At 41.3% G+C, this 24594-nt stretch overlaps 1 protein-coding gene across 7 annotated transcripts in view; it reads left to right on the top strand.

The window, feature by feature from the left end:
- PGAP4 (post-GPI attachment to proteins GalNAc transferase 4) overlaps window positions 1-8362 on the top strand; it is a 56828-nt gene extending 48466 nt beyond the window's left edge. For all 7 annotated transcript variants that reach the window (XM_063787621.1, XM_063787620.1, XM_063787619.1 and 4 more), the window contains one exon: window positions 4351-8362. In XM_063787621.1, coding sequence (XP_063643691.1) covers window positions 4428-5639 — 1212 coding nt within the window. In that variant the 5' untranslated portion in view covers window positions 4351-4427 and the 3' untranslated portion in view covers window positions 5640-8362. The remainder of the gene's footprint in view (window positions 1-4350) is intronic.
- The last annotated feature ends 16232 nt before the right edge of the window (window positions 8363-24594 follow it).

Genomic DNA, 24594 nt, shown 5'->3' on the forward strand with positions numbered 1-24594 from the left:
ACATGCAAAGCATAGATAAGAACTGGATATGTATTGTTCTGTAGAATCGGAGCTGTAATGGTGTAACTGTTATTAGGTCAGCTCATAGGTGCCAGTCAGTCCACAGTGTCTCTGGAGTGTGGGCCTCAGCCTGTGACATGATGGGCAACTGGAATTCTGGAAAAAGACCATCAGAGTGGTAACATAGACATAGCCCTCTTGTCTCACCCTTATGATTGGGCTGGGAGTAAAAAAACTCCTTCCCCAAACTAGCAGTGAAAAATCCTATGTTTTTATATCTGTTCCCCTAAGGCCATTTATCTTTTATCTTTTTTTGTTTGTGTGTTTGTTTGTTTTTGTTTGAGACAGGGTTTTTCTCTGTCACCCAGGCTGGAGTGCGGTGGTGCAATCACAGCTCACTGCGGCCTCGACCTGCTGGGGCTCAGGCAATCCTCCTGCCTCAGCCTACTGAGTAGCTAGGACTACAGGAACATGCTACCATGCCTGGCTAATTTTTGTATCTTTTGTTGAGACTAGGTTTTGCCATGTTGCCCAGGCTGGTCTCAATCTCCTGGGCTCAAGCCATCCACCTGCCTCAGCCTCCTAAAGTGCTGGGATTACAGGCTTGAGGCACCACATCCAGCTGGCCATTCTTCTTAAAACCAGATCAGTAAGGTGAAATAAATTATAGGTGCCATTGGACACCACAGGCTACTGTGCAACAATTGGTTAAATCTTTTTAAAAAATGTTTTAAAAAGTAAACAAGAACATACTCCTGAATGACTACATAACTCCATGTGGTTGGATTTTCAGCAAAGCAGTCATCTAATCTTGAATGAAGGATCTGATCCCAGCTCCTGTGTCCTAGGTGGGTGTGGTAGATTGCATTATTGTTCAAAATGCCCCTCCCTGGAGTACATTTTCTGCCCCTCCCTGGAATACAAATATTTCTCCAGTCATTGGTCTCAGGTGTGGCCATGTATCTTTTGGCACTCCCTTCTGCTCTGTTGAACTTGAGTTATTATGTGAACTTGAGTTATTATTCCAGTCAGTGAAATGTGGGTGGAAGTGATCTGTGTCACTTTTGAGCAGTGGCTTTGAGAGCCAGCTTGTGGTGCACTATTCCCCTTTTTTCTCTCTACCACAAAACCAGCAATGTTAAAAACAAACAAACAAACAAAAAAACAGTTCTATCTGCCTGGGTCCTAGAGTACAAACAACAGGCAACAGAGGCACAATTGACCTGTAAAGGACAAGTAATATGAACAAGAATTAAACCTTAGTTCTTATAAGCCACTGAGATTTTGGGGATCATTACTGAAGCCTGTCCTTATTTGTGTAGTGTGTAATGATTGGGGTTGGGGGCTGGGTCTTAAGCCCTGTAAGCATTCTAAAAAAAATTTCCATACTCCGTAAGCAGATTGCTAGGTGCTTTCTTTTCTCCTGAGGATTTAGAAATTGGCCTGTTGCCTTTTTTTTTTCTATTGAATCTTCATTTTCCCCTCCTTCTGCTCTGTGGGAGGAGTAAATCTTCCTGTCCCATTGTTTTGGCCAATGAATGATGAGTGGACTTGATTTGTGGCACACTGAAACAAGGATGTAAATGTACCTGCATGTTTTGACTTGGCCACTTGTGCAGCTTCCAGGCAACGTAAGAACACGCCCCAGGTGGCTGTTTCCTCTGCAGCTTGATCTAGAAGGAGGGGCATGTGGCATGAGCTAATTCTGACCTACATTCTGGAGCTGACCCCAACTGAGCCACAGCTATCCACAAACCCGTATGCAAGAAATACATGTTATCACTTTAAGTTATAAAGATTTGAGGCTGTTAATCACCCCAGCAAAGCTGATCAATATAGGTAGGGACCATGTGTCCTCTGAACCAAATCCCTCTCTTTTCCTGATTGTCAGTAGAACAGCAGTCTCACAGACGTAGTTTTAAAGTAAAGGACTATGTGAGATGTTAATGATTTTATTGTCCCCAGTAGGATAAATTCCCTGGGACCAAAGGTTCTCCTGATGTCAGTTCTAGGTGTTTCCATTTCTTTCCCCCCTGACATATCATAGTAAGTGATAGCCTTTACTATGTGCCTGGCATTTTCCAAACTGCCTGCCCTATCTCATTGTCTCTAGTTCCCTCCTCTAGATTGATCCAGCTCCCTTGTGGTAATAACAAAGGCAGGGATAATAGTATGAGCAGAAATCCACTCGAATGCCTCCTTTTCCAAGGCCAATACTGCAGGAGTGGGAGTTCAGCCCAATTCTAGTATTGGCTTCCATTAGCAGTGATGTGGAAGTGGTGAGGCCACGTTCAATCACGTTCAACCACATGGTTTGTTAACTCCATTGCGCTGAGCAGAGCAGAGGAAGAAGCAACCAGTCTGCAATATGCTGGATGTTCACAAACCAGCAAGACTGGGGTTGCATAATTCAAACCTCTCCTTGCTTTGTTCCCTCTTTGGGTACTATCCAGATCTCTTAGTACTAGGATAGTCTGTCTCACCTTTGGAGTCCCATAGTACAATCTGCTTCTGTGGCTGAAATGAAACTTGTTTCTCTACTGGAGAAATTAACCATGTCACTGTACATTTGGTATTCTACACAACTGTAGAGGGCAGAGTAGGCTAACTCTGTAATAAAGTCCAAAAATTATTGGTGTCTAGACACAGTGGTTTATGTATTGCTCACAACACAGTCCATTCTAGTTTGGGAGGGTACTGGGAGGTGGGCAGCGGAAGGGACATCTGTTCCATGCCATCCCAACACTGGGATATGTATGTAAAGGATTCAAGGACCCAGGCTTCTGCCATCTGGTGGCTGTACCTCCTCTAGATCCACCAGGGCTCTCCATTCAGCTGGCAGATGGGGAAAGAGAAAGTCGAGATGGCACATCTGTTCTCAACTACCTTGTCCCAGGTGTGACATCTGTCACTTTGCTGACAAGCCCTAGTCACATGACTCCACCTGGAGAAGGCAAACTAGGAAATGAGGTCTTTCTGTGTGCCCAAGGGGAGACCATGGATATGAGAGCACAGGCTGAGTCTGCTCCACAGCAGCCTCGTATGGTTCCTGGGCAATCCTCCCTTTGCAATAACTCACAAACTACACAGTTTTCCTCCAAATGTGTGTAAACCTTATGATGTGTCTGAGGCAAGAGATTTACTTTCTGTACTGCAGACACCATTTAGTTTTGCATTGACCTTACTAGCAATTATTATTTTATACTGGCTTTGCCCTTTTCATTCTGTTTTTTGGCACTAGTCTGTTTTCCATCAGAACATTAGACCTGCTTACTTCTAAAATATTTTTGTGAGTTTGAACACATGGATAGATTTTAATGGCATTTTTACTCTGCATTATTTTGCTTTCTAACACATTTAATATTCACAGTAACCCTATGAGACAGATATTATTATTGCCATTTTAGAGCTAAAAAATATAAGATATGGAGAGGTAAACTTCCCACCAAATGAGAGGCAGAGCTAGGATTCACACCAATATGAGCCTGGCCTCAGGCCCATGCTCTGAATCATCATATCACACAGCATTTTTTCCTGGACCAAACTGAGGGCAACTGTCTCTTCCATATTCACCTCTGCCTTTCCTCCCGCTCCCTCATTGAAAAGCTACTCATGGATCTTCCTCCACATGTTTCCTCCCTCCCCAAGCCTGGGGCTCTAGAGTTTGCTTGCTTATGGGAAATACTTCCTCTCATTGGTTCCCATGATCTATAAAAATAAAATGGGAGAACAATCAGTATTAAATTAATATGCAATGTTAAGTATAGTTGTGTGAGATTAGAAGCATATGAATGGAAAATGACATTAAATAACAAAGATACTTCAGAGAATCCTAAGTATTCCTTCTCTTGTTGGACAAGTTTTTTTTTGGAAATTGCTATATGCACAGTTAATCAACAAGTATTTTCTGGGCCCTTATTCTGGAACTTGCTCTAAATGTGTATATTTCCTTTGTGCCAAGCCTTGCTTTTTTGCCCCCGTTTTAAGAACCCATTGTCTGTGTAGCTGGTGAATAGAAATAATGATCCCAACAGCCTACATGGAGATTTTCTGGCATTGTAAACCTAACTAAGTATCTTTAGGCGTGATGACTTGGTTGAATGCACTGAGATCGTATTACTCATAGAAATAATAAAAACATCCCAGAGGTTGTTAGCAGACACAACCAAAGAATGGTTTACTGTAGAAAATACTTTAGAGTCTGTAGAAGCTACAGAGCCTTGAATTATAATTTCTGGTTTGATATGTGCTGAGCTCAGTTCTTGTCCTTTTGTTTTTTTGTTTGTTTGTTTGTTTGTTTGTTTGTTTTTTTAAGTTACTCTTACCATTCCCTACTTCCTCTCTCTTTAGGTTTGATTTCTGATGACTCTGGCCTGAGTTCCAGGATGGTTTTTTCTTGGGACCAGACATGAACAAAAGTTGACCTCATGAGCACTTCAACCTCTCCAGCTGCCATGCTCCTCCGGAGGCTGCGGCGACTCTCCTGGGGCAGCACTGCTGTCCAGCTCTTCATCCTAACAGTGGTGACGTTTGGCCTGCTGGCCCCCCTGGCCTGTCACCGACTTCTACACTCTTACTTCTATCTGCGCCATTGGCATCTGAACCAAATGAGCCAAGAGTTCCTGCAGCAAAGCTTGAAAGAGGGTGAGGCTGCCCTCCACTATTTTGAGGAGCTTCCCTCTGCCAATGGCTCAGTGCCCATTGTCTGGCAGGCCACCCCCCGGCCCTGGTTGGTGATCACCATCATCACTGTGGACAGGCAGCCTGGCTTCCACTACGTCCTGCAGGTTGTGTCCCAGTTCCACCGGCTTCTTCAGCAATGTGGCCCCCAGTGCGAGGGGCACCAACTCTTCCTGTGCAACGTGGAGCGTAGTGTGAGCCATTTTGATGCCAAGTTGCTCTCCAAGTACGTCCCTGTGGCCAATCGCTATGAGGGCACTGAGGATGATTATGGTGATGACCCTTCGACCAACTCGTTTGAGAAAGAGAAGCAGGACTATGTCTATTGCCTGGAGTCATCCCTGCAGACCTACAACCCAGACTACGTCCTGATGGTAGAAGACGATGCTGTACCAGAAGAGCAGATCTTCCCAGTCTTGGAGCACCTTCTGCGGGCTCGCTTCTCTGAGCCACATCTCAGAGATGCCCTTTATCTCAAGCTGTATCACCCGGAGAGGCTCCAGCACTACATCAATCCAGAGCCCATGCGGATCCTGGAGTGGGTTGGTGTAGGCATGTTGCTGGGGCCCTTACTAACCTGGATATACATGAGGTTTGCCAGCCGCCCAGGGTTTAGCTGGCCTGTAATGCTCTTCTTCTCCCTGTATAGCATGGGTCTGGTGGAGCTGGTGGGTCGGCACTATTTCCTGGAACTGCGGCGGCTGAGTCCTTCCCTGTACAGTGTGGTTCCTGCCTCTCAGTGTTGCACCCCAGCCATGCTCTTCCCGGCACCTGCGGCCCGCCGGACCCTCACCTACCTGTCCCAAGTGTACTGCCACAAGGGCTTTGGCAAGGACATGGCACTGTACTCGCTGTTGAGGGCCAAGGGAGAGAGGGCGTATGTAGTGGAGCCGAACCTCGTGAAACACATCGGGCTCTTCTCCAGTCTCCGGTACAACTTTCATCCCAGTCTCCTCTAGGGTGCCAAGAGATGCCTTTCTGAAGTTGGCCACTTCTTGAAGATTCAAATATTTATCTCTTTATTTAGACATGGTTGCCTGCAGGTATTTTACTGTTTACTGTTGTTAGAGATATAGGCACTGGGGCAGCTGAGGAACCTCAATATGTTAAGAGCCTTGGCTTTGGTAGCCTCCTGGCAGGAGCAGCAGTTTGCCACAGGTCCGGACCTCTCCCTCCACACAGCCACACTGCCTCATGCAGTCTGACCCACCCAGTGAGGGTGCATTTGAACACTGATTATATTCTCCATTTGTTTTTAAGCTCTGCTTTGTGTTAGAGCTTGTGACTGCCAAAAATTATGTGCACAGTGATATGACTGTTTTAGGATCTTAAGGGTAGAAGTTTGTGAAAGGTGAGATCCTTTGGAATTGAGTTCTTTCTCATTGGGTATGAAAATGGATGTATGTTTAGAATATATGCCCAACGAGGCAGGACCATGTGGATAGATTCCATTTGTTTCCTTGACCTGATGTAATAAAAACTGATAAAAGCCGTGCAGTGCCCGGCATCTTGGAGGCAGGTGATCTGGCTTTTCTGTTACCTGGGATTTTCTTTTCCTATATATCTGTAGTGCACTGATAATTGATATTGTTAGTGAGAACTTTAAGGCACGACAAGATCTGGAAGAGCTTGTGAACCATCAAAGTCAGATTGCTTATGTTGAGTAATGATTTAACATTGAACATTTCTGTACTACTCTGACTCTTTGAAAATTGGACATTTCAGAATGATACAATATAGGGGAGCTCTTTACAAGTAGCATATCATTTTTCCTGACTTTCCTGGGTGACTGCTTACCTTCATTTCTTTTTCTTCTAGGTAGCATGATGTTATAGAAAAAAAAAAAAAAAAAAAGCATCGACTGAAGTCAGAAGACCTGAACTTTTATTTCAGATCTCTGCCATGACCTAACGACGTGACCACCTTGGGCAGGTCATATAATCACTCTGGGTCTCAATTTCTTCACCTGTAAAATGAGGACAGTAATACTTACCTGTTAAAGTTGCCTTGAGGATTAAATGGCAGAATATATGTAAAACACCTAGCAAGTGCTTAGTCCATAGAAGACACTTGGCAAACTTTTCTCTCCTATAATAAACATATACAACTCAAGCTTATTTCGGAAAAAGATATTGGTGATGTTGTTTAAAGTATGAGATAGGGCATGGAGCTGCCACCTATGTACCAGCTATTCCAGATGACCAAGCCCTGCTAGAATAAAGACTGACTTTTCATTGTGACCTCTGAAGGATGTGCAGCTCAGCTTTCACCTATCCCCACCTTCACCCAAGCCAAAAAGAAGAATTGTTCATTCAAACTGGAAATGATCTCCAGCTTGGAAATGAGACTCCTCATGAGCTTATTCTAAGATCAGAGTCTGAAAATTATTTTCTCAAAAGTTACAAATAAATGTCTTTTAACAGTACTGTCAGACTAGTGACCAACAAGTTACTTTATGAGGATGGATGATGATATTAGAGTTCAAGCAATTGTCCAGTTTGTTTTGATGCCACAGTTTGCTTTTAAATTCCCATAGTGAGCTTCCATCTTGAGACCCACTCAACACAGAAGGATTACATAAAGGTTGATCACCCACGCTCTACAGATGAACAAATTGAGACCCAGAGATGCTAAACTGCTCTGCAGGTCACAAACCTGAACAGCAGCATAGCCAAAATGGGAACGGAGCTCTTCTGACTTCAATCCCCTGCACTTTTTTCTTAACCACATTAATTTTATGAATATCTATGTGGTCAAAGTCTCTTTTGTAAAATCTGAGTATAAGCTGAACTAAATCATGTCTCTGTAAGCTAAGATGGCAGAAACACATTGTCATGTTAGTTTGGAGGAGCAAACAGATATAAGTATGTGTTGTAATGTTATAGTGAGCTGTTATGTAACCCCCAGCAATGTCCAAAGTGATCAGAGCTACCAGATGACTTATTACAATGTTCAGATCCCACTCCTTCATTCCTCCTCTCTCAGTGACCTGTCTACCCCCAAGCTTTAGAACTGAGCTCTCTCCAACTTAGAACTCATTAGAGTTTGTTGCATTAGTGATTGGATCTCCTCATGAAAGTTTTTTGACCAATGACAGTGGAGCCACTTTAAGCTAGCCAGGCCCAAGATAGGGAAGCACTGCTGGTTTACATTTCTGCTCTTTCTAATTCAGTTGTCTATTGCATGCAGACATCCCCTGCCCGACTTCTCCATTATGGAAGGCTAAGGCCATCCTTCCTTGTCCAGTTTCTCTACCTACACACTAACATGCCTTTTCCCCATGGAGTGAACTCTGCCAGTTGTCTTTGGACATTTTCTGCAGATGCAGGCTCAGTTCTGCTCTTTTGTTCCCACCCACTTCTAGATCTTCCTCCATTTAATCCCTTATTCTTATAAGGAGTCTAATTTTTGTGTATTGTCCTTGATTAGGGCAGCTGACAGCTTTACACCAAAGCTGAAGTCTCTCACTTAATCCTAAGCAAGGGGCTAGGGAGAACTAAGATATCCTTCCCATATCAAGGGACATAGGTTACTAGAAGGGTGGAGGTCTCTTAACAGGCTCACTCACCTTTCAGAGTTTAAATTATGGTCAGGCTTAAGAAGCTCTCTCTTGTGACTGAGTGTATTGCATAGACATGTCTGTGAAAATAAAAGCACCCATTTTGCTAAGGCTTTCTGAGAAGACTTTTATCATTCTCTTTCTTTTTCATGAATGGATTTTTCTGATGTGGCAAATAGTATGGGCTCCCTGCCCCCACACACAGTTTTGTAGTCCCAAGGGAGCCATTCAGAAGTATTGGCTGCTGCCTGCACAAGCAACCATGGCCACAGATCCCTGGGTCACAGCAATGTCAGAGCATTTATCCATCTTTTTCTGGGTAAAAAAATTGGGGGTCACTGCTACCACCCAGATCATCTTACCTCTCACTGGTATACCCCTGGTACAAAGTGGTGATCATTCCTTCACTCTTTCCTGCCTCTTGCCCTAAAAGTCTTAGAATAAGTTGCAGAGCTGCCATGGGTGGTATTCCTGTCTAGTGCTCCATTGGCCACCCCAAGAACGTGCAGCAACACCTGTAGGCTGAAAGAGAAAACCCAGCCTTCCCCTGAGAGAAACACGCAGAGATCCCTCACACCCATCCTCCCCCCACTCCCAACACACACACTGAAAACAAAACCACTGACAACAACAAAGTAAAAAACAGCTGTGTGTAGTGATGGAAAGGCTTCCTCTTAGCACTTGCCATTCCCTCTGCTTGGAATGCATGTAAAAAACTTTTTTATAGGGGCTAAAATTGTACACTATAACCAATTCTCAGTCCCTAGACCCCATTCTTTGTTCCTCTTCTTCCTGATTTTCTTCCCTAGTCCATTTCTTTTTGTCCAGTATTCCTTTTGTTCATAGGCAGTTCCACTGTGAGTCCTGTACTCTTTCTCATTCATTCATGGCTCACTGTGTGTCATGTTCTATTCTAGGTGTTGGGGATATAGCAGTGAACGAAACAGAAGACCCCTGACACTGAGGAGCTCATGTTCTATGGGGAAGGTGAAGTGGAAAAAAACTCAAAAGAATAAATAAGGGAATTTCAAGAGGTTTGGAGGAAATCTAACTAGGTAATGTGATTGCGGGACCTAGGGATAGGGAAGGGCATAGACTGCTTTAGATAGGATGGGAAATCTCTTAGGGGAGATTAAAATTGAACTAAGACCTGAATTACATGGAAAAATTTAGTCAAAGGAAAAGCATTCCAGAGAGAGCATGGCAGTGCAAAGGCCTTGCAGAAAGAACCAGTGTAGAAAGTCCAAGGATGAAAGAAAGCCAGTGTAGCTAGAGCCTGAAGAATGAGGATGGGAGTGGAAGATGTGAAGGTAAGTTTGCAGGGGCCAGATCATATCAGGCCTGGAAGATGATATAGCTGTTTAAAGTTTATTCTAAATGCAATGAGAAGCCAGCTCCTAGCAAGATAATAAATTGCTTTTCCAGAACGTTAACTGTCCATTATTTAGTTCCTTTGCATTCTCCATAGGCTGGTCTTATAAAGGTTCTGTGACAGTAGGGAATCCATTAAAGATCTATTATATAAGGGAATGTGGGACATGCAAGAGCAGATGACAAATGTAGAAACCCTCTGCTTCACTTGGCATTTCTGTCCTTCATCTTTCTGATATTTTAAAGCTACTGTGTTCCTACATACATATGCTATCTGTTCCTTCATTCTTTTTGATAAATTCATCATTTGCCTTTACATTTTCATCGTTTTTACCCCCAAATGGTTAACGTAGGTTTTTTTTTTTTTTTTTTGGAATCATTTTATTCTTTCGTATTTCTGTGTCAGTCGCTAGGAGAAAGACCAGGAAAATCTGTTAAACACTAAACCAAAAATTCCCATTCACTGAAGAGTGATGATTCGCAACACTGCTGCAATTCAGGTAGTGGGGTGTCCTGAAGTGACAACACATCACCACTGCAGTCCTAATAAATTAAGTCTTTTTGTTTTGTTTTGTTTTGTTTTTTGGTCTGCTAGCTTTAGTAAATTTCCAACCATCTTTGACATAGTCCCAAAGATTTTCCAAATAGTATCCAACCTAGAAAACAGTTTCAATTAATAAGCATTTTTCAGCAAATTCTATTATAGTTGGGATAAAAATATCCAGTGGCTTAAAATTACCCAATTTTACATCATGTGGTGCTGTAACTCAAGAGTGCATCGTACTTTATGTAAAAATCCCACAGTAATCAACTCCAATTAAAGTGCCTCTCCACCTAAATTAAATTACCAGTTAAATAAATTCTCCCAAATGAGGAGTGTATGTAAGGTAAATCAGATTAGTTCTATCAAACTTGTATTCTGCAGTCGCACTGTAATATTCTCACCATTTTTCTTCAGACAACAACAAGAATGCACAATACAAATATTTCCATTAAAGAAACAACAAAATCAGTTATCAATTTTTAAGCAAACAGCTGTAATCTAATTCCCCATTGTGGTTTTTTTTTTTTTTTCTGCAAAAGTTGGTTGCCATTTAATTTTGGAAAAGAAATACACAGAATTTTCAGTTTTCCTATTAGGCATGTTACTCACAGAGTTGGGATTCAATGTTTCTAGCTTTACCCGAAGCAGGGCAAAATTTCTGATTAACCAGTTTTCAAGTCAACCAGTCTGTGTAGATTTATTTCCAGGAATGTGTTTGTGCAATGCCTTTTGTCCTTCTCAACCATACCCTTCTCCAGCCCCAGTGTATCCAGAATCCATGGCCAATTTGAGTTCAGCAAAAATTTGGCTTCCATTTAGCTCCCCCTCCAAATAAGTTTATAAAAGAGGAGGCAGGATTTCATCTCCTTTCTGGATTGTACACATAGAATACATCTAAATTTTTAAAGCTATATATTGTAAAAAATGGTGTGTGTCTGTATCACATTCAAAATCTAGTTCATGTATTATTCTGCAAGGAAATACATCAAACAAATTAATCATGAGTAAACCTAAATTTAGCAGTTTATCCTTATCTTAATGAATACCTAAATCCTGTTTGTGATATTGACTCAAACGACTCAAGCTTTCTCCTTTTTAATCTCGTTGAACCTTTAGCTGAAACGCCCCAATCTGCAGAAACACGTTTCCATGTTTGAATCAGGAAAGGCTTGGAAGAGATTAGAATGACATTATATTTCATTTTACCAGTTAATACCACAGGAAGAACTATTTCAGCCAAACTAACCCTTTCTTGTCACACTTAAACATTAACCTCAACCCTAAGGTAGACACATACTAAAATTCAGAATTGCATCCCTGGAGGCCTTTAGGACAAATTAATTTTTGTTCTGTAAAAGGCACCCCGTGTCATGTTTCATATCAATTTACATTTATTGAGTGCCTACTGAGTGACAGGTGCTGTGCTCAGTGCTGGAGACTCAAAGGTGAGTGAATAAGACATGCTTTCTTCCTTTCAGAACCATGGCCCCCAGTGGGGGAGTTAGCAACATGATGTAAGTCCTGAGATGGGAGGATCACACAGTGCTGTCTGTAAATTGCCCCAAAGCACTGAGACTCTAAGTTATCCCAACTTCCTTAACTTCTCTGCAACCTCTTTTGCTGAGGACAACATGATCCAACAAAAATGTCTCCTACTAACAAAGAGAATGTTTGATACAAACACTTACTTTCAGAAACAATTGTCTCCCAAAGCACTTGGCTTGTCCAAAGATGACTTACCTTGTTGGCAGCCCCTTGCCATACCTGTCTCAAAAAACAAATCAAGCTGAACCCAAACAGTTTCATTGTCCACCCCTCCTTGCTGATAGAAGCTTGCTGATCTGCAAATGGAGAGAGGACTGGGAAGGTCACAACTTGTCCTTGCTCCCTCAAGGTAAGTGTCATCCCTTAAAGCTTGCCTGCTGCCTCATTGCCTTTCCCAAGTCTTGTGCCAAGTTGGTGCTTCTCATATCATAACTTCACTATAGCTGATTGCGAGTTGGATCTGGTCTCCTGGAGTTCCTCTCACAGAATGACTAGAGCTCACCCATCACATGATGTGGGAGTGCCCTTCTTTGAACCCTGAAGAGTTTTTAACCGAAGACCACATATTTCTTCCACCTGTTCTTGTCAGTGTTTCCATAGGGACCCACAGGCCTGAAAAGACACTTTCCTTACTTTTAAAAATTAATTTGTTTAGACAACCCACACTGGTATTGGCCAGAGTCCTCAGACTGGCTCTGAGGATAGCTGACTAAGCTGCTGCTCCAAAATGCTGGAATATGTCATAATTCACAACCATTGTTCATAACTGTTTGACTACCCTAAACCTTACCTTCAAGGATTCTCTTATCTGAATGAACTAAGCAGAATAAACCGAACAATAAGAGTAGGGCTTGAAATCCAATTCTTAACTAATTAGAAAGCATGTATGGGCTAAGAGTTTCTTACCCCTTGCCAGGAGGGAAATGGGGAAATTTGATTTATATGTGAAAATTCTGCTTTTCAGCTTTCACTTGCCAAAGATAGGACAACTCAAATGAAAAGAAAAAATGGTGTTATCCATTTATCTTCCCAAAAGAGATGTTTGCAATGCTTTTTTACATTCTCTTCATACATGGACAGAGTTTGTGCTGTAAATTTTGCAAGTTGGTTTCAGTGCAAGAGATGGTTACAGCATTAGGATGCATTCAGTGGCAAGTAACAGAATCTAGTCTCCCAGGGGCTTAAGCAATAATGACATTTAATTTTCTTACCTGGCAAGAGGTCTGGAGAAGGCAGTTGCAGCAGTGCAATGAAGTCATCTAGGACCCAGATTCTGTCTGCTCTTCTGTTCTGCCATCTTTTGCCACCTCAGCTACTGCAGCTTCAAATATTGTGTCCTCACAGAGCTGCATTCAATGGGAGTAGGAAGGGGCTGGGATTAAAAGCTTTCTCTTGTAAAGTTCTTTTGTTGTTGCTTTGTTTGTTTTCCTCCTTCCAGGAAGAGCAGTTTCAGGAAGTCTCCCAGCAGACCTCTCCTTCTGCTTCATAGGGCCAGAAATAGGCCACATGCCCACTCCTAGACCAATCACAGGCAAAGGAAAACAGAACAAGCCCAGTTGCAATTAATTCTCTTGGGACTTGGATAGGGGCCCATCTTCTATGATCTCAGTGGCTCCCTACCCACCACCTAAACAAGATGGGGCTTTTGTTGGCTAGGAAGAAGAGGCACATAGATAGCTCTTGGGTAAAATGTGAACAGCAACTGCCCTGCTGGTGGGGGAAGTGATCAAGATTTTTAATATCCTTTCTGCTCATGCCATTTTATTTAGAAATTGAAGTAACATGGAGATTTATTTTAATATAGTCATATAGTTAAGTTAGGCACATTACTGAAAATATATTCTAGCTGCTACAAGATTAATTGTTTGAAGATATCAAAGGGCTTTGAGAGGCATAGCTTCTTAGATTCCTGGCGGCCCATTAGATTGCATTTTCTTTCTCATACGATAGGACATCTGAACAGCTGAACATGAAACATCAAGGAAACAATAAGATCATTGTTGCTACTTTCAAGGAAGTACAGATAATCAAATTCAGATTGGACATGGGATTGACCAGATAGCAACGGAAGCTTGTGCTTATTTTCAACCTATTGTGGAATTGTCTTGAATTGTTGATTTGGGGCCCATGAAGAGCTTTTTATTTTTTTGAAAATAAATTCACAATTTTAGAAAGTAGTCATATGGATTTTGATGTATAGTATAAACCATGCTGTAAATTTCTGAAGCTCTTTTTGGCATGCAAATGTTAATACATCTGCATCAGAAAGTATTTTCCTGTCTGTATTCAGTTTCAAGAAGAAAAACTATGATAATGAAATTAAATTATTTTCTCCAAAAAAACACAGTATCCCAGAAAAGATATAGGGGGGTCTGACATGAATCCTAGGAGATCCTGAAATTTCTAGAGATTTGAGCAATGTGTGACCCTTTACTCTTCAAGAAAGGAATAAGGATGAAGACAGGAACTAAAATCATTCCTGCCAACTAGAAACAGAATTGTGACCTCTCCCTAATGAAATCGATCCCACAGCTCAGTTAGCCCCTAAAGACACCATGTGTCGCCAGTCTTTGGATGTAAGCAGTCATGTTAAGATTAAATAATGCAGAGTTTCCTTTGTCAATAACATTCTTTCTCAAGCCCCAAAAGTCCTACTAAATATTTCTGGGAGTCTGCAAAAAGCTACCTTACATGTATGTACGCACAAAGAAGTCTGCTAGCTACAGTCATTACAGAGCATCGATTTTATCTTTCCTTTCCTGTTCTGGCTCCACACTGCCTTGCAAAGTAACTGGAAAGGCCTCTCTTTTACCCCTACTTGTAGTAGCTGTTTTGAAACCACCAGTGCCTATGCCAGGGGTACTATTTTTTAATGCTTCCCCAAATATCAGTTCTCCAGACTACGGTAGACTGGTGCAGCAAGACCCAGTGTCTTCTCAGTGGCTTACCATGATAAAAGTTTATTTCTCGCTGACACAAAATCTAACAGAGATCTGGGCAACCCTTTAGGACAGCTGTTTTCCATGAAGCCTCCCTGGTCAACTAAGCAGGTTTAAATTGATAACTTGATGGTGGTTACTCACTAACTCTTTGCTTCAGGCTGCAAATGCTGGAACTAATCAATATGGCTCTACTTTAACTGCAAGAGGGCTAAAAAGTGCAGAGAGGTTCATGTATATGAAAAGGGAGAAGAACAGATTTTGGTGAATACTAGTGATATCTACTTTACAGGTCAGTACTTGGTCCTGGGGGAAAGTGGAAACAATGACCCTCTTTCTAACTGTTGCTTTGTTTTGTCACTTGATCTTCCAATCAGTACAGCTTTCGTCCAGAATCTCAAAAACTTTCTCATGAGTACACTCTATTGTAGGCTCCAACATAGGACAAGGGGGGAAGAAAATGCTGTGCCATCTTTCCCATTCTATCTGACTCGTGTGTGTGTGTGTGTGTGTGTGTGTGCGCGCCATTATATATATGAGTCATTATATATATAATATATAATATATGTATGAGCCATGAGCCATTCTCTCTGACTCATATATATATATTTTTCATGACAAATTTACATACACCCTCTTTCCCCATTTTTTTCCATCCTCCTTCAAACAATAACCAACTTGTTTATTACTGTATTATGAAGTCTTAGCCCAGTGCCTGGAATTCAGAAATGTGTTAACGACTGAATGGATGAAAGGATGGATTGGTTGATGAGTGAGTGAATGGATAAATGATGGTCCTCTTTCCATAGATGATGCAAAGAAGGGAACCTGGTTTCATTATCTACCCTATGAACTTGTCCTGTTACCTTGACCTTAGTTGTAGTCCTTCTGGCTTAGATATAAGCTTAGAAAAAGATTGCCTCTTTTTTCGGCTCCCTTTGGATAGAAATTTTGTTTAAGATTAATTATGTTAGTGTCAGGGGTTCAGTTTAGGAGATGAAATCCTACCACTCAGGGATTTCTAATTAAGGAATATGCACATGAGAATAATACCAAATAGAAAATAAAATACCTTTTTATTAACTAAGCGCCAATTTCTCTCCCAGGGCAGAGATCTTTGTTAAACCAAATCAGATTATACCATGTAGGTTTGGAAACCTAAGGAAGGTTTCCCTCACTTCCACCCTGGGTGATGAAAAGGTCTGGAACAGACCAAATACAATTTATGCACATAGTACATATGCACAGGACAGAGAATGGCCACGCCCTTTCCCAGTGTGCTGCAATAAGGGGACTGTAATTGCCAATGAGGGAACATCAGCTTAGAGACTCTGCCCTCTAGCGAAATGTGGTTTGGTAATTGCCTTGTGCTTTGAATACTTGAGTAATTCTTCCTCCCTCTGGAAGAAGTTAAAAAGTAAGGAAGACAGAGGGGACGGGGGTGGCAGAAACGCCTCTTCCTCTCCAGACCAAAGTGGAAACGGGAGGAGAGCTGGCTTCTGCTCTTCTTATTCATCTTGAATGTAATCTTCACTTCCCCTTTGCCCAAGCCCTTCAGTCCTTTCCCCAGGATCACATTCATTCTACTCCATGACAAAATGACAGTTTTGTCCCCAACCTAGGTCAGTGTCCTCACTCTACTACGTGCTTCCTAGAGGACAAGTTCAAACTCTAGGTTTATAACTGCACTTTTGTATAAAGTTCTTCTTATTTTTAACATAAAACTTGCTATGCACTAATACTGAAATCAATATAAACTTTATTTTGCCAACACATAGATTTCTGATCATGTGGTCCACTATTGAAAATTCTTGGCAAGCTTATCACAATGAATAGCCAATAGCTAGATTCTGCTGCTGAGCTAGTCTTCATCTCCTTAACATATTTGCTACAAAATAAAAAATCCATAATAATGAAAAAAATTGGGGAGACGGGGAAAGACTATGAAGGGTTGGCATAATAGAGGCAGTGTGGGAGGGGAGACTTTGGATGGGGCAAAAATCAATATTCCCCTTTCTGGCTTCTTTCACTATCTCCCATTGCCTCCCAATAATATGCCATCATTTCCACCCATTCACCGTCAGTTCTACCAGCCTGAATAAGTGTAAACAGCCTCTGTCTGTGCCATAAATAACCTATTGTGATAGTTCTCTGTTAGATTAACACAGTTCTCCTTCGTTTCCCATTAACAATGCTATTTATTTAGTAGTTTGGTCAACAAAATTTTAGAATAGACAAATAGCATAGACAATGCTTCAAAAAATTGTCATTACTGCAGAATCTTAAAAACAAAAACAAAAATGAGGGCAATTAAAAAACGTAAGTAGTGATTACAAACACGCCACCAGAGAAGATTGTGGAACAGTGTCGCAAATGATTAAAGAAACAAATGACACAGAAATTCTTCAGTTTTCAGGATGGCAGATAAGAAAAGGAACAACTCGCTGAAACACGAAAACTCTCTCTGTTTGTAGGATAACAACTGGCTGAAATCGGTTGGAACCATTATGGCCAACTGGAGTCTGTGTAGAACAAGCTTGCTGACATCACAGCCTGAATTTCCACTGCATGTTTCATATTAACTTCCCCCAAATTTGCACATGTATTCCATGAGGTAGCATGAAGAGATAACTGCATGCCAGAGGACTTTCCAGGCCTCCCCTTTCCGTCCACCAATCAGGGGTAAATCCCAGAATCCATCCCCTAAACCTTCATAAAAGTATTGCCTTATAGCCAGCATGAGGAGATAGATTTGAGTTGGACACCTGTCTCCTTGTTGGTCGACCTGCAATCAAAAGTTATTCTTAGCTGGGTGTGGTGGCTTCCGCCTGTTATCCCAGTACTTTGGGAGGCTGAGGCGGGTGGATCACCTGAGGCTGGGAGTTTGAGACCAGCCTGGCCAACATCATGAAACCCCATCTCTACTAAAAACACCAAAAATTAGCTGGCCGTGGTGTGGTGGTGGGTGCCTGTAATCCCAGCCACTAGGGAGGCTGAGGCAGAAGAATCGCTTGAACCCGGGAGGCAGAGGTTGCAGTGAGCCAAGATCGTGCCATTGCACTCCAGACTGGGCTACAAGAGCGAAACTCTGTCTCAAAAAAAAAAAAAAAAAAAAAAAAAATTTTCTTTTCTCAAAAACCCGGTATCATAGCATTGGCTTCTAGCACATTGGGAAAGGAGCCTCTTTTTCTCAGTAACAATGGCAAATAAGTACATTAAAGGATGCTTAACATTATTAGTCATAAGGGAAATGAAAATTAAAACCACAAGGAGATACTACCACGCATTCATTAGAATGGCTAAACTTTTAGGAAACTGAACATAGTGAGTATTGGTGAGGTTATGTAGCCATTGAAACTATTGCACAGTACAGCCACTTGGAAAGACAAATAGGCAATTGCTTGAAAAGTTAAACACATACCTACCATTTGATCAGATCCAGCCATTCGGCTTCTAGGTATTTACACAAAAACAATGAAAGAAAACATGTGTCCATATTAAGACTCATACAGGAATATTCATAGAGCTTCATTTGTAATAGCCCAAAACTGGAAACCATTCAAATGTCCATCTGCAGCAAATGGACAAACAGATTGAGAATACCCATACCACGGAATACTACTCGGCAATGAAAAGAAAAAAACTACTGATATATGCAGCAATATGGATAAATTTCAAAATAATTATGCTGATTGAAAGAAGCCAGATTTTTAAAAAGTGTGTATGATGTCATTCATGTAAAATTGCAGAAAATGCAAACTCATCACTATAGTGACATGAAGCAAATAAGGGTTGCCTAGAGATGGGGATGAGGTGAGGTGAGGCAGGGAGGAAGAATTTACAAAGGTGCATAAGAAGACTTTTCGGGATGACGAATATGTTCAATGTCTTGATAGCAGTGATGGCTTCGTGAGTGTATACACATGTTGAAACTTACCAAATGTTATATTTACATATATGCACTTTATTATGTCAATTATGTCTCATAAAGTTGTTGTTTAATAAAAGACTTTTAACAGTGGTTTTTGCACCAGCCAAAGATGAAGGAACCGGCTTGTATCTTTCCATTAAGTTTCAAGTTACTCTCCCAGAAGCTCCCTTGAAAGTGTAGGTCAGCATAGCGGAGGGGTGAGCGTGCTGAGTCACCTATCACCCCACTGTGCTCTTATCCACTGGTTTGTTTATAGTTTCTCTAAAGATTTCTTTCCAAAAAGACCAGGCTTAAGGGGGGAAAAATGGAAAAGGCTTTAAAATTCACTGGATCTTTAATGCCTACTAGCTGTAACATTATCAATCTAAGATTCTATAAATGAGGAATTTTGTAAAATACTGTCTTTTTTAACTGAAGAAGCCTTCAATTATAAAAGACATACCATATCCCTAGCTTTCTTTAACAGCTTTTTAGGGGAAAAAAGCAAAATAAATGAGTATACTTATTATAAGATGCACTTCAATTTCAAAAATATTCAGAAGTATGGTTTTAGAATACACATTCCAGCAAGTAGTCCTAGAGTTTTGGAAAGGGGTGGGTGGGATCAGCCTTCATAAACTTAAATTGCCTGAGTTGTGGTCTCAGCACCCAGGCTAGTCTCAGGCACCATCTCCTTTAAAGAAGAAGCAATACACTAAATCCCTAAACATTGGATTCAGCACTAGTTTTTTTTTTTTTTTCTTTTCCCAGGCTTTGTAGATGGTGAGGTTGTAGCCAAAATCCCATTTAACTCTTAAGAATTTAAGCTAACTTTCATTCATTTATGTATTCATTCAACAAAAACTTATTGGGCACCTGGCACTATTCTAGAGTCTGGGGACAGAGTAAGAAACAAGACAGACAAGAGTCCCTGACCCCATAGAGCTTACATTCTAGCAAGAAAACAAATGTTTAAAAAGTATACAGATAAAACACAATATGGGTTGGGCATGGTGGCTCATGCCTATAATCCCAGCACTTTGGAAGGCCGAGGCAGGTGAATCACGTAAGGTCAGGAGTTCGAGACCAGCCTGTCCAACATGGTGAAACCCCGTCTCTACTAAAAATACAAAAATTAGCCAGGCGTGGTGGTGCACACCTGTAATCCCAGCTGCTTAGGAGGCTGAGGCACGAGAATCACTTGAACCCAGGAGGTGGAGGTTGCAGTGAGCCAAGATCGTGCCATTGCTCTCCAGCCTGGGCGACAGAGTGAGACTCCATCTCAAACAAAACCAAAACAAAAAACACAATAGGATTTCAGATTGTGATAAGTGCTATAAAGAAAAGCAAAGCTGCTTAAGGATGTAGAAGTTGTGTGGGTTATTTCTGATAAGGTGTTATAAAGACTTCTCTGAAATGACATTTAGGTAGGGATATGAATGATATGAATGAGTGAACTATGTAAAAATCTGGAGTGTAGCATTCCAGGCAGAAAGCACAGCGAGTAGCATAAGTTCCTGAGGAGGACATAGCTTGGCCTGTTTAAGGAGCAATAAGGTCAGTATGGCTGGGGTACAAAGAGAAAGAGGGAGTGGTCAGAGATGAAGTGGGAGAAGGAAGCTCTTTTAGGTCACAGTTAGGAGCTGGCATTTTATTCTCAGTGCGATGGGAAGCTACTGGAGAGGTGATAAGTTTCTGAACCCCCCACTGAGATTCAGAAGAAACATCTTCCGAGCACAATATTGACATCAGCAGTCTTATCTAATCTCCTCTACGGCAAACGGTTAGATTCCCTCTATCAGCCACGAAAGATAAAAGTACGAAGAACACTATACTGTGCTAGAAATCAATGAAAAGAGTCAGTCACATGCTACAGACAGGGGAATTTTTGCAAGATACAATACAGATGAGATTAGTTTGCAAAAGTGGCCAGTCCTATCTATTACAACTCAGTCACAAGAAGGAACAGCTAACCAAGAAGCGGACCCCAGCAGAACCCACCTATTTACTCAGGGGCTAGAGTCAGAGATGAGGTGAAGCAAGAGATGATATGGGGGTATATCTGGATCCCCCCAACAACTCTGCAACAGTTTACTTGATAACCGAAGTCATACCAAGCAGGATCCTTCAGTGTCCTTTACTGCCAATGTGCCTTTGACAAGGATAAATATGCCTGGCAAATATCCGGGGTGCTACCTTGGCTGGTATCTAACAAGGCAAACCTTGCCATGCAAAGAATAAAGGCATAGACCCAGTTACTTTCTAATTACACAGCAAACAAAAAAATGAAGCTCTTTAGTATACAAGTGAATTTCCTAGCCACAACTACCTCAGGAACTGGTGGTTTCCACACTATCCCCAGTTTGATGCCCAAAGTAGCAAAGAAAAACAACTTAAAAATCAAAATTGTCTATATAGCCTTCATTTAGACATCACAAAAACTCTGAGAGATTACATTTTAACTTTCCATGTGAGGCAATCAGAAACTATCCTAAGCTTACTTCTTTAAGAGTGTGCAAATGGGAGCATTTATAGGTGATACAAAGAGATAAAAAAGAAGAGCATCGATCTATCAGAGAAATATCTTCCCATGAAATACAGTTGCTACAACAAATAAGAGAAATTTTAGAAAATTCCAAATCGAGTTTTTGCCAGATTCAAGAGGACTTTGAGCCAGGTGTGTGTGGCTCATGCTTGTAATCCCAATGCTTTGGGAGGCTGAAGTGGGAGGATCACTTGAGCCCAGGAGTAAGAGGCTGCATTGAGCCATGATGATCACACCACTGCACTGGGTGACAGAGCAAGACCCTGTCTAAAAAAACAAACGAACAAAAAACTTCAAGAGGACCTTGAAACTTCAAATCGAGAGCACATAGTCATGAAACATTAATGAAAAAAAAAATCTAGAACCATCTGTTGGTTGTAGTGAGTTTGATAAGCCTGTCTGAGTCAAATTTCTTAATCCTATCCTGCCACCTCCTTTCAATACCTTGAAAAATGCCACCATTTAGCGTATGTGCACAAGTGACAAGTTATGGTCCCAAATCATGATCTCATCCATCCTTGTGAGCTAGGCTGGACTGAATGTCTTGAGCCCAAATGAGTCCTCTTCCTGCCCATGGGGCTTCCTTCACTCTGGTTCTTCCTTAGTCTTCTAAGTGGAGGGAGCAACATTTTTAACTGGGAGGGATAACCCAGTGTCTTTCCATAGCACCAGCTTCGCGGGAGCAAAGGAAGAAGCCATTCAATAGAAAATACCTAACAAGAAAGAACTCCAAGATCAAGTGGCATTGGAGCATTTATCCTAACCCAGTTCAACTTATCTATCTACATACACCCTTCTCACTGGAAGTACTGATTCCATTCAGGTATCAAAGGAGAAAGCCTTGAGCTCCCCCTAGAGAACAAAGCATGTAGCCAGTATTTCCTGATCTTAGCTCTCTGTAGGCTTCACAAGTCTTGCCTCCCCTTCTCTGAAAGAGGCACTGGCGCCTCTTACTGCCTTGGGCACACCTCTTTACAGCACTTACCGCATTGTGCTATTTGTTGCAGCTCCTCATTCCCTTTCACATGTGAGCCTCTTGACGGCAATCAGACTGTCATTAGGTTTTTTCTTCTATCCCTTGAAATGGTGTCTGGTGCAAAGCGGGCCCTCAGCAACTATGTTTGTTAGGGAAATAAAGCATTCAGGAGAAACAAAAAATATTAACATTCCTGGAATGTTAATATTTTGTCTTTCAGTGCTCAGTTATTTCTCCTGCTTTCTTTTCTACTTCTTTACTCCACCACATATTATAACTAGCAACTTACATAGCCCTTGTTCATGCAATATGACACTGAATCCTACAATTCTATGGGAATAGAATTTCCCTTTTGCTCTTACTAGAAAAGAAAATGGACATTCAAACAGGTGAAGTGAGCTGCTTAAGGTCACATAGCCAGGAAGTATTAGAACAAGGAAACAAAGCCAGGTTTTTCTGACCAGATTTCATGATCAACTAGGTGACTTTACTGTGTTCCTTTGGATTTTTACCAGCTTTAGCCTTAGTTTGTCTGCAACCGCCACACATGCACACTGCATACACAGTATACACACATGCACACTGCACATAAATTAGCAAAATGAAGATAACTTCTTCTGGCTCTCCCTTCTTCCTGCTTTATAACATGATCACTGATTGTAAAGCATTCAAACAATATACTCATTCTCAAGCTTGATTGCACATTGAATCATCTGGGTAATTTAAAAAATTACTAGAACCTGGGTTCACTTCCAGTAGTTCTGACTTAATTTGTCTAGAGTGGGCTGAGCATTCAGATTTTTCATAGGTTGTTAATGTACTAAGTTGAGAACCACTGCAATACAGAAAACTGTAAATAATTTTTTAAAAATCTGTAATTCCTTGGCCGGGCGCAGTGGCTCATGCCTGTAATTGCAGCAATTTGGGAGGCCAAGGCGGGCAGATCACTTGAGGTCAGGAATTTGAGACCAGCCCAGCCAACATCGTGAAACCCTGTCTGTACTAAAACACACAAAAATTAGCCGGGCGTGGTAGTGCGCGCCTGTAATCCCAGCTACTCAGGAGGCTGAGGCAGGAGAATTGCTTGAACCTGGGAGACGGAGGTTGCAGTGAGCCGAGATCATGCCACTGCATTCCAGCCTGGGCGATAGAGCAAGACTCAGTCTCAAAAAAAAATCTGTAATTCCACCACTCTGAGATGATCACCATAGTTAATATTTTGGTGAATTTATCTTCTCTTTACATTGAAGCATACATCCAGTGTTACAAAAAAGGGATAACATGCAAGTTGTTTTGTAACTTAGTTTCTTTACCTGCACCCTTTTCGTCACCTGTATGTGTGTGTATGTCTGTATGTCTGTAGTGTGTATTCATATATACATTTTAATGGCTTTATAGTATTTCACTGTATAAAGGTAATACAATCACTTAAAATCTCCTTCAGATAGATAGATTGATAGATAAATTTTCTGTTAAAATCACTACTTCAGTAAACACCTTCGTATATACTATTATGCCACCAGGCTTGTTACAGCATCATTATTTATCTAATCTGATTTACATGTTATTACAACCTTTTCTCCTCACCTAAATTAAGAAAAATGAGAGAGGATGCAAGAAAGAAAGAAAGAAAAAAGATATGAAAGGCAAGTCCAGGAAACAGAAAACCCATCTCTCTTACAAATTTTCTGTGCTTATTTTTGACACATATTGGAATGATGCCCTTTGTTTGAAACCAGGGACGACCCATTTCCTAACTCTGATTTCCTTGGAGCCCTTTTTCTGTAGCCCGGGGAGGGGTGAACATGAAGCAGCAAGCCAGGTAGATTCCAGAGGCAGGGTCTCAGCAGGGTGTCCATCAGCCACAAGAGGTCACTAGGGGGATTTTTAAAAACCCTCTGCTTCCCTGAGCAAACTCTCCCAGGTGAATACACTAGTTTTCAGGGTGTGTTGGCAATGGTAGAAATGATGGGAACAGAGTGATCTGACAGGATACTAGGATTCTGAATTTATTGTAGACATTGATTTGCTGCAAGATGTAAAGAAAAACATTTCTTTTCCCAATCACACCACCATGGTTTTAGGAATTATTTTGCCATCATAGAAAAGGAGAGACAAGTGGTATGCTCATAGGCTTTGGAGCCATAAATACTGAAATCATATCTCAGCTCAGTATTACCTTCAGTAAGTTACATAAGCTTCCATTTCCTCATCTGGAAAATGGCCACAATGAATGATGATACCTAATAAATGAAATAAGCCTGCAAAACGCTTGGTACATGTTAAAAGCTAAATAAATATTAGTTGCTGTGTTTGATATTGTGTCTGTGTTTGATATTGGAGGAGAGATGAGTTTGGTTTGGGGAATTTGAATTGGGCATGCCGTTGAAATATCAAAATAGAGACAATAGCAAGAGCAGAGGGAAACATTTGTGGTCATATACTGCTCATGGGGGTGTTAACTAAACATAGGGACATAGTCTCTTTGTTATGCAACTGGCAGTACGTTTTGAGAACTAAAAGTG

The sequence above is a fragment of the Pan troglodytes genome, chromosome 11 (assembly GCF_028858775.2).
Source record: "Pan troglodytes isolate AG18354 chromosome 11, NHGRI_mPanTro3-v2.0_pri, whole genome shotgun sequence".
Lineage (NCBI taxonomy): Eukaryota > Metazoa > Chordata > Mammalia > Primates > Hominidae > Pan > Pan troglodytes.